Here is a 20,028-nt window from a genome sequence, read left to right on the forward strand (position 1 = left end):
GACCTTACGCTGCTGTCGCTTTTCTACCCTGTCCATGGTAGAATGATGAGCACGAGGATGTTGATGTGTGGCTCTTGTTTCTTTTATAGTCCGATTGGGGGTCCATTATGAGTTGCCGTTAGCCGATATACATGTTTCCGGGTCCGTTAGTTCGTATGGTCAGAAGAGGGTCAGGTGTCAACCGCTCTCGGGGGGAAGAGCAACTGACGAAAAATTGCAAGTGACGGGGCTAGGATCGAACCCACGGTCAACGTGTAGTCACTACGCCACGGGCCCGGCAACAGCATGCTGCATTTGATGGCAATAATTCAATGAATGGGATACTATTAACCCTCGAGCAGTCGCATCTTTCGACGCCCGTACCATATTTTCTAGAATTATTTTTTTTTTTTTCAAAAGGGGGACTACTGATCCCTTCCACCAGCCCCCCTCCCCCCCTGGGTAAACTAATGGACGCAACGCAAACTGAGAGCTCCAAAAGACTTCGGCCTCAGCAGAATCATCATGAGTTCATAATAATCTACTGAAACGTGTCTAACGATTACCTTTATTTTACCGACAAAATTCTAAGTATTCAGTTTGAGAATTTCCAAGAGAATGTCAACATACAAACGTAACACAAGAATAAGGCTATTACTAAAAGAATATCGAAGCGTATCGTGGTAAAGGATTAACTACATCTTGCCTTCATATCGCCAGATGCTGATAGGCTCCGCCAAGCTACTAACAGTTTTAACCTGTACTTGCTGCTGCTCCTTTTCCGGTTTACTCGCTTTGCACCACATAACCAACGGTTTGATGATGCAATAGTAGAAAATTTCCACTAAGCTCAGAATGCTAACGCCCATAAATAGCCCCAGCAAACCACCACAGTTGGCCAGAAAGTCGGTCAATCCAAAGAGTTCACTTCTCTTCACCGGAATAAACTGGGCATCCTTGAAGAACACAATCAAGTATGATACTTGAACGCTGGAAGTGAGATGTTTCATCATCATGCGATATTATATCGAAAGTTATTGAGACCTACCCTTTCAAAGAGTCCCCGAAAGTTTTCACCACGGGAAGCAACCGCTTCCACTCGAACGACGCCTGCGATATCTCCGTATTGTACTGTACCGAAGTGCACGACGGCAGACAGTTACAGTCGTCCAGGTTCTTCAACCGTGGATTCTCGCGATACTTGACCTCCATCTCCAACAGCTCCACCGTAGCTATCTCGTAGCACTTTTCCATAGTGACTCCACAAATTTTCACCTTGGGAGACCGTGGCATGGAAAATTTGACACAGCCACATCGGCGAAGGGTAAAATTAGCTAGGCATTCCAGCTCGCAGTTGCTTTGGGTGTAGTCCTTGAAGAACTTCAGGTAGCGTTCGTTGTTGAAGAAACATTGTCGGCGGTTCGGTTTGTACGATTGAATGGATTCCGACGTGATGATCATCCGAGGAGTTACCGATACGGCTACCTCTTGATTCAGTGGTACACGAAAGTGCTGGTTTAGAAGCTGGGGGTACTCGTTAGGCATGTGAAGTAAGACCTTGAATCCTTGAAAAGAGTTCTGGAAGGGGAGTTCGTTACCTATCCATAGTCATTATTACTGGGCGACTTACCCCACACAAATAATCCAAATCGCTCTCATTAGCTTTGATGAGAGCGGCCACTCCGGCTTTGATTCCAGCCCCTAGAACCCTTCTTGGATACGTGTCGATGTCGGTACCAGGTGGGTAGCCTTCATGCAGTGTCCAGTTAGTAGACCGAGTCTCCGCAATATACTCAAAATCATTGTGTAGTTGGTCCGTCCGCAGTAGATCATCTCCAGCAATGGAGTTGAAAGTGTAGCAGAATCCCACATCGGTCAGCGTCAACCTAAAATCGGTTGAGCAATTCTCGTAAGACGTGCGCCAACTGCAAACCACAAAAATCTCATCCTGTGGAATTGACATCTCCTTCAGCAAACTGACACAGTCGTCGTCGTATGTTTGATTATCGAACTGGTCACTAAAGGCAAACTCGCAAACTTGTAGCATTGCCAACAGTTTGTTGAGTCTAGAAAGTTATGCAAAATAAGGACTTTGAACAGCCACAACAATCCATCATCTTACTGGTCATCGGTGAGCTGCTTTCGCAGCAACGGAAATCTGCTGTAATAGTACGTCTTGGTGAAATTCAAATTGGCCGCCTTCACTTTGGTTTCCGGGCAGATGGTTACCGCTGGAAACGGAATCTGGAACACGGGAGTGGGTTTTTGGGCGAACGTTACGATGACCGGTTCCCGGTCCCATTTCATGTAAACCGTTTGAATGAGTCTACCGCAGCCGTAGAGTGACAGCAAAAACACAACAATCCACCAAACTTTTTCAATCAAAGCCCGATTAGAACCGACAAAATACTTAACTCCATGGATAGACGTATTGTCGCAGAACTCTATGGCGAGCTTTTTCGACTCTTCCAAGTATTTGCGACCTGACGGGGATGGTGGAGGCCTCGGTTTGAACTTTGTTGCACGGGAGATATACATTGCTGTCGGACACGTGACGTTGTGAAAAAAGTTTGATGAGGATGGACAAGCACTATATAAACAGTGGATCCCTAATAAGTTATTCAAACATCAGATAGCGTCAACATGTTGGATGGGGTTTATAACACAAGTTTACAAAATAAAATGAAAGTCGTGAACTTCTGTCAACGACTAAAATTTTTGAAGCACAATTTAGTGCTGATTTCGAAACCGACTTTAAAAAAATTTAAAGTAGAACAGTTTTTAAGTTTTAGCTCAATATCGAGTTTTACAACTTTTCGAAATATGTAATTTACTAAAATTCAAATATATTGCGTTTTGTTCAACCAATTTTAAATCTTTTTCCATAAATTGAAAGCTGAATACAATACCATTCGATCATCTGAATACAGGTTTTGCGTCAGATTGATGAAATTCAAGACATTGACGATTTTTAGGGACGATCTTCTTAAATTTTAGCAAAATTCCCAAAATTTTTTGAAGAAATGTATTTTTTTAAATAAGAAAAAACCAACTTAAAAATACTTTCTCGACGTTTATTTGACATATTATATGTAGGCGAGTTACAGTAAAAAATTCAGCTCAATCGGAGCATTGGTTACGGAGAAAAATATGTTTGAAAATAGCGACTTTGCTTAAAAATAGAACAAAAATCGATTTCAAATCATCAACCTTGTATGGAAAGTCGAAAAAATTTCCGCTCTACTGTAATTTTTTTCTTTCGCGTTTTCGAACTCAGGGCATGATTCTACACCAAAAATGATCATCAGCTTACCGAGTTCAAAAATGCTGTAAACTAGTGTAATTGGACCATGTGAAAAATGAGGATGCGCTTCATTCACTGTAAGTCCTTCTTGGGGGATTCGTTTTAATCAATGGATAGTGCAAATGATCTCTTTTTGCGTAGGCTGTAGTTAAATGCCACAATCATAGAACGAGCGGGGAAGTCATCAAAATGGTATTCTATGCGGTAATGGTAGGGCTCGTAAAACACCAAATTGAAAACAATAATGATGATTTTTTAGTAAACTTGGTAATAAATCTTATTTTCAAGGAAAGTAATTCCAATATAACTTTAAGACAATTCGTTTTTCTAGAGTTTTCAAAGAAATTAAGAATATAAGATATCGCAACTATAAGCTAAGTTTCCTGTTTCAAGCGCGCAAGTGAAATTTCTTTTTTTTTTTCTGGAAGTATGATCTAGTATGGGGAGTAGAGTGGGTCAACATTGTATGGGGAAACTTTAAATTTGATCGTATCAACCCGGAACAAAGCTTTTTCAATCTATATTAGCGTCCAAAACAACTGTGCAAAATTTGGGAGCGATTGGTTGCGTCTCCGTATTCCGCATTGCGATTGAAATTTGTATGGAAGTTAGTATGGGAAAACGTACTTTTTCGCATTTTACTCATAACTTAAATTCTTTTGTCCAATACTATGTAACTAATGACGTTAAAGTATAGCCTAGGATATGCCGAAAATCTTTGCCGAAGACCGCAAAGTGATCCGATGCTAGTGAAAAAAGCTATTAGCCTGGTAACTTGGGCCAAAAATTGAGATTTTATTATTGATGTTATTCCTTTACATGTTAAATGTTAAGCACCACCGGGCAATCTGTACGTTATAACTTTTTTCACAAGTGTCGGATCACTTTGCGGTCTTCGGCAAAGTTTTTCGGCATATTCTGGGCTATACTTTAACGTCATTAGTTAGGTCTCTTCCATCGCTAGAAATGAATTGGCTGATGAGTTAGCTCGCACTGGAGCATCACATGACTTCATTGGCCCTGAGCCAGCTATTCCGGTATCCAAGTGTTGGGTGAAGCTTCAGATTGACACCTGGGCTGCCACTCAGCACAAACAATACTGGAATAGTTTGGAGTCATGTCGTCAAACAAAATTGTATTGTACTGAGCCATCTCTAGGGGTGGCAAAGTATCTAACAAATCTGTCAAAGCAGAATTGCAGCATGCTGGTCAAAGCATTGACTGGCCACTGCCGACTCAGTTATCATATGGCGAATATTCAGCAAGCTGATTCATTTGCATGTGATAGCTGTGAATCCGATTATGGAACTTCGTATCATTTAATATGTAACTGTCCAGCTTTTGCGCAATTGCGTTTCCGAGTACTCGGTAAACACTTATTAAGTGAAACTGACTTCAGAAACCTGAATCTTCAGGACGTTCTGTTGTTCTTGACCCGCTGTGGTAAAGAGCTATAGGCTCTCTTTACGCTTTATGCAATATCACAGTGCCCTTCTCAGGGCGCTGTTTGAACCCATTGTGGCACGCTTATGCGTTATTACAGTGTCCTTTTCAGGACGCTATGTGAACCCATTGTGGTACGCTTTTGCGAGTATGACGATCCTATTCCCTTACCTGTCCTTTCCCATCTCCTATCCTTTTTCCTTCCCTTCTCCGTCAGGTAAATGATGAATAGGCTCGTGTTCATGGCGATGGCACAAATTTCCCAAATGGAGGAGAACGTGCCTCTAGAGCCGACCTACTGATACCTGATACCTAGGTCGGTTTAAACGAAAAAAAAAACAATTTATGAGAAAAATGCAAAAAAAGCACGTTTTCCCATACTAAATCCCAAACAAATTTCAATCGCAATGCGGAATACGGGGAAGCAACCAATCGCTCCCAAATTTTGCACAGTTTTTTTTACGCTAAAAGGAATCGAAAAAGCTTTGTTCCGAAAAATCGACTTTGTTGACCCAGTCTAATGAGGAGATTCTTTACGAAATAATAACACGGACTATTTTCGCACACGGAGAACTGACAGCTCCATTTGATTTTCATGAGAGGCGTTAGGCGTTAAAAGCGTTACACTTTTTTCTACTTTCCAGTTACGAACTGCTTAATGCGGAATCATTACTTGACCATTATTTGTCCTATCTTTTCGCACAGTCCTCACGCTAGCCAATATGTACAATTTCTTGATAAACAAGTAGCCGTAGAAGCTGCTTCAGCGATAGACGGCTTCCGTCGACCACTTTTTTTTCCTTCTAAACCATAGGGGGATAAATCTGCTCATCAGACACCCTAACAGGAAGGTTAGGGTAGTGTGGGGTTAAGGCCGTCTTCTACAACGCCAGTAGAAGCCAGGACTACTCTCTCCTCGACCCACTAAAACACATTCCTATGGTCGCCAAACCCTACGTTTCTCCGGAACCACCAAGAGGGAGAGCTTCAGCTTCAGAGAGGGGCTAGTGCATATCGCACCCTCAAGGTTAGCTGCCGTAGCCTAGTAGCAACGAACATCGATGACTCGCTCTGGAGAGTCCATCACGATAGCATGCTGGCGCTTAGCCAGTTTCCCGAGTGGTCCTCGCCACTCCCTTTGTCCTCGGAGGGTGGGCAGGGTCAACCCCGCCCGCGCCCTACTGCTGAGCCGACATCAAGAACTGATGCCCACATGCAACCCGATCTGACCTGCTGAAGGCAAGGGTATCACTACCCTTCAGGCCTTATCAGCTGCATCCGTAGATTGCAGACAGCAGGGTCTCACCTACCCCGACCCTTGCCGGGGACCCCTTTCCAACCGCGGGCTCAGATCCAACCCAGTAGACTGACGCCACGACAGCACCGCTACCAGGACTTCCTCTCCGCGGCCACTTAATCGTTGTGGGGGTCGATCTCGACCGCAGGGCACCGGTATGACCTACGAAGCCGACTTCGAACCCCTGGACCACCTCTTGTACTGCATCTGGACTAGCCATTCTCCGAGTCCACGCCCCACCTCCTCTGTAGCTCCCAGACTATATGGGTGATAGTCGTTGAAACGGCATTCCAGCTAATCTCATCCCTACACATTCTCTGGACCAAGTTGTCCGGAGTTGTGTCCTCCCCGCATGTGGCAAGCATGCGGTCACGCATTGTGCGAAAACGCGGGCACACGAACAATACGTGTTCCGCCGTTTCCTCTAAACCGCATGCCTGAAACGGTGTAGATACTGTCGGAAGCAACCATGACCTGTAAGGACCTGTGTCAGGTGGAATGTAACTTCCCCATGGCGCCTATTAATCCAACTATCTACCCTCCGTATCAACCTATGGGTCCACCTTCCTTTGGTGGAACTATCCCACGCGCGCTGCCATTTGACCATAGAGGCCATCCTGACAGTCCTGCGTATGCCTCTTGTGCCGCGCATTTCGAAGCACTCCATGTCCTCACTGATAAGAATGCTGATAGGCACCATACCAGTAATGACGCAGAGAGCGTCGTGTGACACGGTACGGTACGCGCTCGCAACCCTCAGACACATAAGCCTGTAAGTACTTTCCAGCTTCCGTCGGTAGCATTCAGTACTTAGCGCGGTACCCCACGCCGGGCCGCCATACCTAAGTATGGACGTAGCAACACTAGCCAGAAGCTTGCGCTTACTGGCGTACACCGCTGAGCTATTGGACATCATCCGGGACAGTGCCACAATAGCTGTGGAGGCTCTTTTACAGGCATAATCGACGTGGCTACCGTCGATCATCACGCCCAAGTGTTTGACAGAGCGCTTAGACATGATAGTGCACTCTCCTACACTGATCTCCGTCTGCTGCGCCGATTGCATGTTGTTGACAACCGTCACCTCTGTCTTGTGGTGAGCCAGCTCCAGTTTCCTGGACCGCATCCACGCCTCCACAACCTTGATCGAGTGGTTGGCAGTCAACTTTACCTCCTCGATCGTTTCACCGTAGACTTCGAGCGTAATATCGTCGGCAAATCCGACAATCACCACTCCCACTGGGTACTCTAACCTCAACACCTCGTCGTACATGACATTCCATAACACCGGACCCAGGATGGAACCTTGCGGTACTCCTGAGGTTATGTGAAAGCACTTCCGACCCACCTCCGTGTCGTATACTAGTACGCGATTCTGAAAGTAGCTACCGAGAATCTTGTACAAGTACTCCGGTATCCCCAGACGCAAGAGCGCATCGGCAATAGCAGCCCAGCTGGCGCTATTAAATGCATTCCTTACATCCAGAGTCACTACCCCGCAGAAGCGAATTCCCCTCCTCTTAGGCTCGAGTGCTTTCTCGGCGGTTTTTGTAACCGACAAGATAGCGTCTACGGTGGACCTCCCCTTCCGGAAGCCATACTGGTTACTCGAGAGACCATTTACGCCCTCAGTGAACCTCAACATTCTATTGAGGATGATCCGTCGACCACTTAGAATAGGCTGAATGTACACTCAGTTTTTTGGTGCCACAACGCAATACAACCTTCGATGTAAGCTTGCCCGGCTTAGAGACCTTCCTGAAGGGGAGGCTACCCGATCAGAAAGGCATAACAAAATTATAACCGATTGAGTTATTTATTTCAAAGATTTTTCATAACAGAATGAGTTATAAAAATCGCCGGTTAGGTGTTAAAATAACAAAAATTATAACTGAAATTGCTCTAGCCATAACATAATTATAACAGGTGTTGATACAATTTTAACAAATTTATAACAAAGTGAGATATAAAAAATATTGGAATGATCAATAAATTATAACACATTTTGTTATAAATTAGATATAAATATATTGGGTAAAAATTAAGTTGGGTAAAATTTAACTCATTTTTTGGGTAATTTTTATTAAGAGTGTTATTTATTTTAAGCGCAAAGTTTTTTGTATAAAAAAAACTTGCCCCACGTAGTATATAAAAAACCCACACCCAGACGGGAATCGAACCAAGCACGCCAACCTTCACCTGCAATCCGGCGCCTTTATCAATGAGGCCATTGCAGCACTTGAAGTGAAGGGCGGTATATGATCAAGTGGTTCTTCGTTTTGGCGGCTGGTCTATAAATAGACTTATTTGTCCAACGTACAGGGGAGAGAAAATATGACGTCACATGAAAGTGTTCTTGATACATTTTATCGCAATTACGTCATCTTAGGATATAATAACAAAAGTGGATATAATTTAGTTATAATTGTAACTCAAGAATTTGCTCTGCATTTTGGCATGCTTTACCTCATGATTCAGACCAGAAATAAATGTCGTATCTTCATCAAAGTTGTAGAGGTAGTTAATGGCTCTTAAACAGTGGAAAGAGTGGCATACAATTTCACCTTCTCTTGGTGCTTGCAAGCAAATAAATTATAACATTTTGACATATGTTATTAAATAATTATCTAATGTTCCTCACCATCAAGGAACTTCTTGCCTATGGCAAAGTTATGCAGTAGTCTGGTGGTTAGAAATTTCACTGCTTTGTGGCGTTAGTGTGCATTTCTGTGAGATTGTCAGATTTAGATGGCTTGTGAATTAAAAAATAAAGTATTTAATGCACAATTTTAACATTACATGGTACAATAATTGACATACTGATGCAATTCTGTGGCGTTTGCTTTGCCTCGTGACCTCATATAATGTTTTCATTTTCAGCAAAAAAGAGTTTAAACAAGAAATTCTTCCACTAGTTGAAAACACCTGTTCTGCATTTGCTTCGGCATTTGCTCAAAATGCATGACGATGTCCATATCGGTAAAAAATAAATAGCCTTCTGCTATTGGTTGGTTTTCCAAAAGCTTTTAATAGAGTTTCTTATTTTGAACTACTGCACAGGTTATCACATCTATTTGATTTCAGTTGAGATTCTGTTTTATTGAGTAAATCCCATTTGAATAACCGCTTTCAAATTGTGGAAGTTAAAGGAAATCATTGAAGCCTGATCGGTACTCTATCGGGAGAGCTACAAGGATCGGTTTCAGGACCATTGATGTTAGCCTTATTTATCAACAGCCTTCTTTCATCTTTGAAAGTATGTAATACCCACACCACATGTTTGCAGATCATAGGAAGCTGTATTTCTACTAAATTAATATGGACGTTAATTGCATGGCAATGAAACGTCTTAAACGTCTTAAAGGTTTAGATCATGATTCAAACATGTCAAAAATACTACATCAGTTTATTTAAGGTTTAAATTTCAATTTGTGTTAGTGAATTTGAACCTAGATAATCAAGAAATCGATTTTGAACTTCCAATAAGGGATAATCCTCAATCTACAAGTATGTCAATAAATAAATTTAATGAGTAACCTGAATTTTCTTAAAGGTCTGGATCATGATTCAAACTTGTCAAAAAGCCTGTATTTTACAAGCACAGTAGCACCACACAGCGGCGTAACTGCGTACCAAACACCACTTGTAAAATGTTCATTTGATATAAACTGCATTTTCAAAATTATAACTGAGTTTGTTATAATGTTCATATAAAGATGATCAAAATGAATTTATTTGTATTATAACTGACTTTGTTATAGTTCTGATATAATTAAATCTAGGTTTCAAATCCCTTTTGTCAAATATATATAAATATAACAAACGTTGATATATCTATCAACCGCTGATATAAATTTGTTACATTTTTGTTATGCCTTTCTGATCGGGTAGGATACCCGAGCAGAGGAGAATAGCAAGTTACTAATTACGAAATCACATAATTTGTTCTTATATCTTGTTTTGTTATTATTAACTTATCAAGGCATATCTTTTCCATAACAAATTTTGTTGGACAATCTCATTTTGTTATAATTAAGCTATTGATATACATTAACTAAATTACATTTGAATAACAAGTTTTGTTGAAGTTGAGTTTAGTTATTGTTGTACTATTGATCAACTGATCAGCCATAGCACAACACGGTGTGTTGTGTAGAACAACTTTATAATAAAAAAATAAGTAAGTCTGAAATTTTGCCCCGTGATACTTTGCTCCATTCCCTTCAATTTGCTGGGTCGGTTGAAAACATCCATCGGAGGGTCTAGAACAAATTTTTTTTTTGAAGGTTTTTCATGCAAAAACAGTTAAAAGCGCATATTGTAAATTATTGCATCTCCTACAAATATTCACAACTTTTTTGTCTTTGAGGATAGAACCATACAATTTTCTGGCGTTTCGAAGTAGTATGCGTAGATGACTGTGTGAAAATTTCATTAAAATATGTTGAATGGTTTTCAATTAATAGCAAAACTATCAAACGCTAAAATCTAAAATACTAAGCTTAGTAGCAAAAGTCCAACAAAATATCTATATTTTTTATATAATAATACATGAAAATTTTTTAATTCTAAGGACCTTGAGTCATTCTGATGGCGGTATGTACTGTGAATACTTGTTTTTCAAATAATGAACAATAACATAGTCAAATACATGAAAGGAAAACACACACATTGCCATTATGTAGCTTTTGACTATAGTATTAATTATTTATCTCAAGAACGCGGTTTTGCGTATACATGTTCATTTTTTTCATTTTTTTTAATGATTAAGGTCATATCTAAGTATCAGATTGCAAGCGAAAGGCTTAAGGAGAGCGTGGCGCAATAATTTGGATTACAAAAAAACTGTTTGTTATTTTTTCGAAAGATATAGATTTATGTTGAAAATATTCTACTAGTCAACGACGTTCTAACAATGATCAATCACTCTTCCTCATGTTTGGAGGAAACCACAGAAAATATTTTTGAGACATCATATGCATATCGATAAGACTATTTAAACCATTGTTATCAAATTGTTTTTCCTTGGTTTTATGCTGAACAGCCTAATTTTCATGCCTAATGTAGAAACATTTTTAATAAGTACTCCGTTCTTTTAACTCTTCTTTCAGAACTTATTATCAGTTAATAAACGGTGGCATAAGTAATAAGCATCATAAGGTACACCGGGGCAAGCTGAAACGGGTGGGGCAAGATGAAACACAAAGTTTTGAAATAGTTTTCAAAACAATTTTGAAATTTTTCTTTCGCTAAAAGATAGTTTGAATCAAAAACTATGTGTTATGACATTCAAGCTGTTTACCATCATTGGATAACATCATGTCAACTCGCTGTTTCATCTTGCCCCACCCGTTTCAACTTGCCCCGGTGTACCCTATTGCTATTAAATTTAAAGACAAACCAATGTTTAGGTCCAACAGCTATGTCAAATATCGTGGAATAATCCGGAAACTATGTTTAGTACCGTAAAGTTGCCCTTGATCGAATATTGCCCAACTGAATTCTGTTTTGATTTCAGTTCTCGTTATTGTGTCCTGTCTTGGTTTAATGTGAACTCATACCCACAACTTCAATGTTATTATGAGGTTTTTAACAGAGTTAACTTGTTTTTATTCATTGACTAAAGTGAAATACTATTTAATTTTGAGCTTGTAAACATTAGTTCCAAAATAATTTAGTTTCTATACTTTTTCCTCGAAACAGAGATATTGTTTCCCAATCCTCGAGTGCTTTTCTTGGCTTACCAAATAACATTCAAATATTTTCTTTAGGGAAGGCCGACATGCTTAGCAATCATGATAATTGTGTTTATTATAGGATTCACAATAGAGGTATACTTGTACTTGTGAACATGTATACGCAAAACCACGTTCTTGAAATAAATAATTAATACTCTAGTGAAAAGCTACATAATGACAGTGTGTGTTTTCCTTTCATGTATTTGACTATGTATCTGTTCACCATTTGAAAAACAAGTTTTCACAGTACCGCCATCATAATGACTCAAGGTGTTTAGAATAAAATATTTTTCATGTATTATTGTATTAAAAACAGAGATATTTTGTTGATCGTTTGCTACTAAGCTTAGTATTTTAGAATGCGTTTGATAGTTTTGCTATTACTTGAAAACCATTCAACATATTTCAATGAAATTTTCACACAGTCATCTACGCATACTACTTCGAAACGTCTAAAAATTGTGTGGTTCAATCTTCAAAGACAAAAAAGTTGTGACTATTTGTAGGAGATGTAATAATTTACAATATGCGCTTTTAACAGTTTTTGCATGAAAAACCTTCAAAAAAAAATTTTGTTCTAGACCCCCCGATGGATGTTTTCAACCGACCCAGCAAATTGAAGGGAGTGGCCCAAAGTATCACTGGGTAAAATTTCAGACTTACTTATTTTTTTGTTTTGAAGTTGCTCTATAAACACACCGTGACAACAGTAACAAGTTTTGAAATCACAGCAACTATTCGACAATTATGACCTGTCCCTTTGTGTTGTTCCATTTTTGTATTCAGTTAAAGAGGAAATTCCTGAACGACTCCTTTTAAGAATTCCTTAAATAATTTTCGGATAAGCACTTGGAAGTTCTGAAAGAACCTTTCGATAAATTCCTGGAGAAGTCAAGAGAACTAATGGCGCAATTTTCTTAGAAATTCCGAAGTCAATTCTTCTGAGCAATTATTAGGATTGGGAATTATTAGGAATCTTTTGAAAAACTCCTGGAGAATCCTTCGGAAAAACTCAAAGAAATTTTCAGAGAAATCTTAAGATGAACTTCAGGACTAATAATCACAGGAAATTCTAAAGAAACCCTTGAAGGGATTCTATGCAGGATTATGGAGGAATTTCTAGGGAAGTCTTTGAAAATCTATGAAAGATTCCGTCGAAGAACTCTCGGAGTCATTTATGGAAAAGTTTATGACCAAATCTGTCGACAAATTTTTGGAAGAATTTTATGACAAAGTCATTTGATAAACATAAAAGGAGTTTTAGACGGAATCCTTAGAGAAATAAATAGAGGAATTTTAGATAAAAATATTGCAAAAATTTCAGGTGAATGTCCTGTAGGAATCATCAGAGGAAATTCAGGAGAAATTATAGCAACATTTTTAAATGAATTCTTGTAGAATCCAGGAGGAATATTCGACATAATTCTTGAATCCAGGAAAAATCGGAGGAATTGAAACAATCTTTCCAGGAAAATTGTAAGAATCTGCACAATATCCCAAAAAAATTTCTGCAAAGCTGTTGAGCATTCTAAAAATTCAATCAAAGTATAACAGTTTATAAATTACAGGTGGAAATCGAAGCTCGTCGTATTTGATAATATAGAAATTACTAAAGTTCGATTATCTTGCGACTTCAAATCTCTTAGAATGAATAAATTGCTGAATATAGTACTTTTCGATTATTTTAAAATATTTCTTACGTCAGAGTGATGAACCTCATGTTATTGGCGGGTTTGTGAGACAAAGCGATTATTTTTATATAATAAGTATTATAACTTATTTAGTAACAAGTTTGATATCATAGCAAATTCTGCTCTCCGATTATTATCAATAACATATTTATATCAAAATTTGTTATTGAAATATTTTCCGAATTCACTGTTATTAAGTTGTTATTTAAACAAACAAAACAAGCTATTGAAATGGTTTTCCAGGAACATTTTTTTGTTATGGAATTTGTTATTTTGCCGCTTATGACAGACAAGTTTGTAACACAATATGCTATGGTAATAACTTAAAAATAATGGATTTTATTATTCAGTTATTTTTCCCAAATAACACAGCTCCTTATGCTGTTGTTATTCCCTTCTGCTCGGGTATACCCGTTCTACGGGAGGAAGCTGCCTGGTCGACTTATCACGGCTGCCGTACTTCACGAGGTACGAGCGAACTACACTACTTCATACAAAGATTTAACATGACCAAATAAAAGAAACGCTCGAGAACCTAATAGAAATGAACGGGTTATCACCATAGGCCCAGTTTTAACTTTGCCACTGCGCAACGACAAGTATCCGAATAGAAAGTATCTTAAATACTACATTTTACAAAATATCTACACTACCCGTCATAAGTACGGACTCACAAAAAGTATTGCAACAATATTGCATCACCCCGATATCTCTAAAACCAGAACACCAACAAAAATTTCGCCCTCAGAAAAGTTGTTGCTTTTGGTCTTCCGAATAACTTTCCAGAAGACAGCATCTTTGTAATTCCTCAGGTTTTGGAGAAATCGAGATGAGTCAGGGTGATGCAATATTGTTGCAATATATTTTGTGAGTCCGTACTTATGACGGGAAGTGTACACGGTAAAAATTCTACACGCTCGATGTAAGGGGAAAATCCCTTAACTATTCAATGTCCTTATCAACATGATCAGAAATGCTTTTCCTTTGAGATCGCAATGCTGTCAGTGTTGATTTGAGGACCAAAACAAACCCAGCGAAGAAATCAACTGCAAATCCCTTCGATTTGCACTACTGTAAAAAACAATACGATCCAAAGTGAAAAGCTGTAGATTTGGTAATGACTGTTTTGGGCATGAAAGTAAATATAGATGACAGGTGGTTGAAAGTGTTTCGCTTCCTCTCCAACAGATGTGAAGTAGTGTAGTGGTAAAACAGTTGATCGTGACTATGAAAGTCCTGGTATCGAATCTGGCTGCGGCTGAACCCATTTTTTTTTTAATTTTAGTTTTGAAATCAAAACATTGTCGACAACGAATTGATGTGAAGTTTCATTGAAATTGAAGAGGCATTGGATGTTCTTTGTCAAATGATATGTAATAGATAACAAACTGATTGAACAGTAGCGCGATTTCAATTGCTGATCAGTTCATATCACAGTGCAGAATTTTTACTGTGTACACGGTGTTTAATAAGTTCGGATACACAATAAAAATGAATTTATTTCTCATCTGTAATCCAGATTTGCAAAGTGAATGTTTTAATTGAAAGCTCACATAATACTGATTGAATACAGTATATGTTTTGAAAAAAAACTATATTCTATATTCTTTTGCAATAATTGCAAATGTGTCTAAAGTTTCTTTTGGCCGGCACGCACGTCTTTCATTGGTATTTCTTCTAGTTTTTGTTGAGTAATGGTGTTAAGTTAAATCAAATTAGGTTGTTGTCCTCAGCATTAGTGGTAGCAACTATGACCATACGAAATAATCAATAAGATTCCGATTGGGTGAAGTACGGAGTCATTTTATCTTGATCTTTAATATTGCTAAAATTGTCGCTGTACCTGTTTTAACGATTTTTGTTTTGTAAGAAAGCATGGCTGCGTTATATCTCAGTAATAATTATCTTTTCCAAAACTTGATTACATCCCTATTTTGGCAAATTTTAACCAAAATTGGCTTTATATAATGTATTTATTCCTTTTTCATAGATTTAAGCACATTTTGACTAAACTTGCAATTTTATCGCCATATCATCACTGAATCAACAGTGTGAAACTTTTATCTATTAATTTAGTTATTTTAATTTAGTATAGTGAGATGTAAACTCAAAAGTCAACGTTTTAGACTTCTGTAGCATGAGCAACTTTTCAAAAATTATTCCAGCGTGCCGGAGCTAACAAACTTTAGATACATCTAAAGCTTATAAAAAAAAAAGTAGAAAAAGATTTATGCAATACCATATGCTGCATTTGATCAGTGTTATATGACCTTTCAATAAATACATTTACTTTGAAAATCTGAATTACACATGTGAAATTAATTCAAGTTATATGGTGTATCCGAACTTATTGAACACCGTTGCTGTACACGACGCTAATCACATGAAAACCCCAAGAACATCTACTAAACCAACATTCAACAAAACTCATCAACTATTTACTTTCAGTGTTGGAATTCAAATTTATTCTAGCTAAACATTTATACCGTTCGACATAAAAAGCTCCGTATCTTAACTTTAACGCATACATTTATGAGTTCCCCATATTCCTACTAGGCCTAGATCATTTCACATTTCCTTCTTCTACTCTCTTTCGTGTGCGTGAATCTCATTCGCCCCTTCTCACAACATCCGAACCAGCGGCAGCGGTGCGAGCGGTGCTCGATGAACGCTTACTGCGGGCGCGCAAAATATGTTAGGGTACGGCCAGAGTGGACGCGTCACGCGACGCGACGCGGTTTTCCCATACGATTTGACAGCTCCTTATTATTGATTGTTATTCCTCTGCGTGCAAATTTCCGCGTCGCGCCGCGTGACGCGTCCACTCTGGCCGGCACCTTAGGTACCTACGTGTGCTGCTCCCGTACATTCATGAACGGTAGCGGTATCGGGAGAGCGAGTTCATTTGTGTGCCTATACGCTCTTCATATATTGTTACTAACATTTCAAAATGGCGAAACTGCTTGCCGAAACCAAACCTTTATCTCTCCGTTGCAATGTACAACCATTACTGGATGGAGGAAATGCAATTCTTTCCGATAGTGGTTGTAGGTGTCATGGGAAAGATGAGATTCGGTCTACAGCTATGGGAAAAGATATTGTTTTAAAGATCAGTTACGTACTTTTGAAATGTTGGTGCTGATATGCATGTGAATACTATCGCAATGGCTAACAGTAATATGAATATCTATTGACATATGGAAGCACAATACAATATACTTTTAATTGAATTTGTTACACCAATGTTATGTTTGCTTTCAATAGGCCTTAAGAACTTCTACCGTATCTTGACGTAATGACAAATTTTGATACAAAATGCACTCCACCAATATTCATATGGATGCATACTATCAAATTTCAATATTGTTCATGATAATTTCTGTTATTGATGCCTTTAATTCATGATTCTGTTATGAAATGTGGTGTTATTCTATAGAAAACTCGATTTTTTTGAGGTTAGGCCTTTTAAAAGGAGCACGGTGTCAAAATTTTGATTATTATCGAACTTTCATGTACCTCGGATTTTTCTTCATAGAATGTTAGAATTTCGGCTATAATGTATAAATGCAAAATTTGAAAATATTCTATCGGGGAAAATTAGAGTTAGCTGAGTTTTTGGCTATTTTCCATACTAAAAATCAATAATTACTATTTTAGCCCAAAAAACGTCCCATACAAAATGTATGGAAAAATTTTCGCCGATGAAATATTTTCTAGTTTTCCGATTATGAATATATAGCCCAAATACTACTCATTTTCGAAGAAAAATCCGAGGTACATGAATGTTTGATAATAATCGAAATTTTGACACCGTGAGGAGCTCCGTGCGGTCACATGACCATGGACGACACAACAAATAGCATGCAAATTGTTTACTCACGACCTAGGATTTACGATGAGGAGGAAGCGGTGACTCGCGGGGTGGCTTCGATCGTTGCTCATCAGCGCACGGTGGGCGATCGTGGATGGGATCCTGTAACCGCGTGGTGCTCCTCAAGGATTCGCGGGCTTACGCTGGGCGTGGTACAAACGCCACGCGTCCGTCGGCGCGCCAATCACTTTCGACGCCCGGAAAGATGTCGTCGGGACGGTGGTTTGGACGCTGGACGCTGATGCGACGGATGAACACCTGAGATGTTCGGCGACGTGAACTATGTTGGCCTGCCTGCCTAAGGCGCAATTTGACGTATGCGGCTTTCTTCCAGCCACGTGTACCCCGGAATAACTTTGCAGCCGGTAGGTGGGGTCAAAGATCGGTCGACAAAACGAGGTGATGGTGTGTCGGCAATTGGCCTTTGCTGCCACGATCCTATTTAACATTTTAAAAATCACGCACAACACATATTTTAGATCCACCCATTTTCCTTATCATAATCGTAATTTACCTATTCAATCGGATTTCTGCACACACAATTATTGCCTCCGTACTAAACACATGATAGACTGTTGCGGTTTACTTTGTTTTACTATGGGTAAAGAACATTAAATTTAGCAAACCTTAAAGTGCTTTCATGTAACAATATCCACATTTTAAAACACACCACGGCACGGAAACACTACTAGACCACTCTCGCCTCTTCCACGTATCGTTACAAAGTGGACGAGTTGAGCCTGGGAATGTCCTCAGATAGGCTCATGGTGGTTAAAGTCCCCGAAGATAGCGAAATAAACGAAGTCCATTCCGCGAAAAGATTCTCATATTTGATCATGCTAAATCTTTATAGAAATAGTGGCATCTCATTCAGACAGCCGATTCAAATACTTCAGCCAGTTCCTCTCCGAGATTCGGGGATAAAAATGCTGAATGGGAGGTCAACGTATCCTTTTTGTTTCTGAACCTCGGGTTGATGTCCGCTAATTAACGCGGTTGATAATAGCATCATGACGCGCTGCCGATTTAACATCATTAAGACAAGACATAATCAACAATAGTACGCCACAATACTCGGTTTGTGGCTGCCGCTCTCTATCCTCGGTCGCGCCCAATCCCGACTAGAAAATTCGAACAAAAATATAACATAATTAAAACAAGCCATGATGTTCATAACATATTGTGATATAATCATGTTCAACTTCTTGGTGTTTTTGAAATACTCTAACTCAAATGTTGTTTGATAACTCATTGTGATATAATTTAGTGTTGATTCTTCGACATTTGGATAATAATGTTTTAAAATTGTATCACATTTTGATAGAAACTAGAAATCTTGAAGCTAAAATTCATATCATAATTTGTTATTTTTTTGATCAGATCATAACAAAATAGGTTATTATCTTGATTAGACCAGTGTACTTTTTGGTCAATTTATCGATTGCTGAAAATTGAAAATATATATAAAATTACCATTCACATATCCCTTTCGTGACGAACCAGCACAATTGTGCTGTTGAACGGTATCAGACTTGCATATTTTTTTTCAACTGTTTAGGCTTTGTTTTATGTGATGTAAACTGTTTCAATAATCCAGCCATTACTTATACTTGTATGTATGCAAATAAACTTTTGTTTATGTTGCCTGTGAGATTTACCACAACAAGGTAAACAAAAAATGGACAAAAACTGTAAAACATGAAAAAGTTTTATCTGTCGCATATTATTTATTCCCAATTTATCTAGGTAGTCAAAGCTTGAAATCGAAAGATAAAGAGTAGTTCTTTCAAATGAGGAAACATAATTGTTATTTTGTTGGAAAATCTAAGAGTTCTGGAGACCCAAAGTTGAGCAATTTGTATGGAGATTTCGCGTTTTTGCGCTCCGTCACGAAAGGGATATAGTATATAGTTTTTATTTAATATCAGAAAAGTATGTGCCATGCTGGTGAAATTTAAACTCAATTGGAATATTAGTTGTTGAGATATTAAAGTCTTGAGTGAGTTTCGATTTTTTGAGTAAAATTCAATTGTAAAGCAAAAAGGGTATGAAAATATTAAATAAACATTGTTTTTATGCATCCAGTCGAAAGTAGTAATAATATGGTTTTAAATGCAGAAAACTGCTTCTTAAAAGCATTGCTGGTTTAGTTACTGTGCGCCATTACAGGCACAATAATCAAAACAGTTTCGTTCTTTGAAGGTTATTCCAAATAACAATGCAACCTTATGCAAATTTTTCATAACAATGATGTTGGAAATAAAAACTTTACATTCGATTATTATTGAATGAGGTGTACAATAACATAGGACCAACTTTGTTGAAAATAAATAATCTCAAGATTCGCTAGAGTTGAAAATCTCCATCAATGGAGCAAAAAGTATGCAATTTTTTACTATGACTATCTTTATGGATTAAATTTTTGATGAAGAATGCAATTAAAATTATTTTTTTCTACTGTATCATCCAGAGAGCAATATTCTACTACTTTGGACAAATTTTCAGCCGAATCCGTTGTGCTATTGCAGCACAGGACTTGAATAAATATTTTTTAATAATTTATATGAAAATAAGGCGACTCACTATATCAAGCTGGTGCATTATTACTGACCAACTATTGAGCTTTACCTTTAGTAGAATAGTACAAGATTCCAATACATTAAAAACTTCATGAAAATGTGCATGTTAAGTATGTGGAAAGTTAT

General features: G+C 38.4%; 1 protein-coding gene across 1 annotated transcript; it reads right to left on the reverse strand.

The window, feature by feature from the left end:
* Nucleotides 1-674: 674 nt before the first annotated feature.
* On the reverse strand, nucleotides 675-2,517 carry LOC109433309 (pickpocket protein 28-like). The gene is made up of 4 exons (XM_029865009.2): nucleotides 2,102-2,517; nucleotides 1,610-2,045; nucleotides 1,028-1,557; nucleotides 675-969 (listed from the first exon to the last, which is right to left on the reverse strand). The coding sequence occupies exons 1-4, from the start codon at nucleotides 2,515-2,517 to the stop codon at nucleotides 675-677; spliced, it is 1,677 nt and encodes a 558-aa protein (XP_029720869.2).
* Between the last annotated feature and the right edge of the window lie 17,511 nt (nucleotides 2,518-20,028).

Source organism: Aedes albopictus, chromosome 3 (genome assembly GCF_035046485.1).
Source record: "Aedes albopictus strain Foshan chromosome 3, AalbF5, whole genome shotgun sequence".
NCBI classification, from domain to species: domain Eukaryota; kingdom Metazoa; phylum Arthropoda; class Insecta; order Diptera; family Culicidae; genus Aedes; species Aedes albopictus.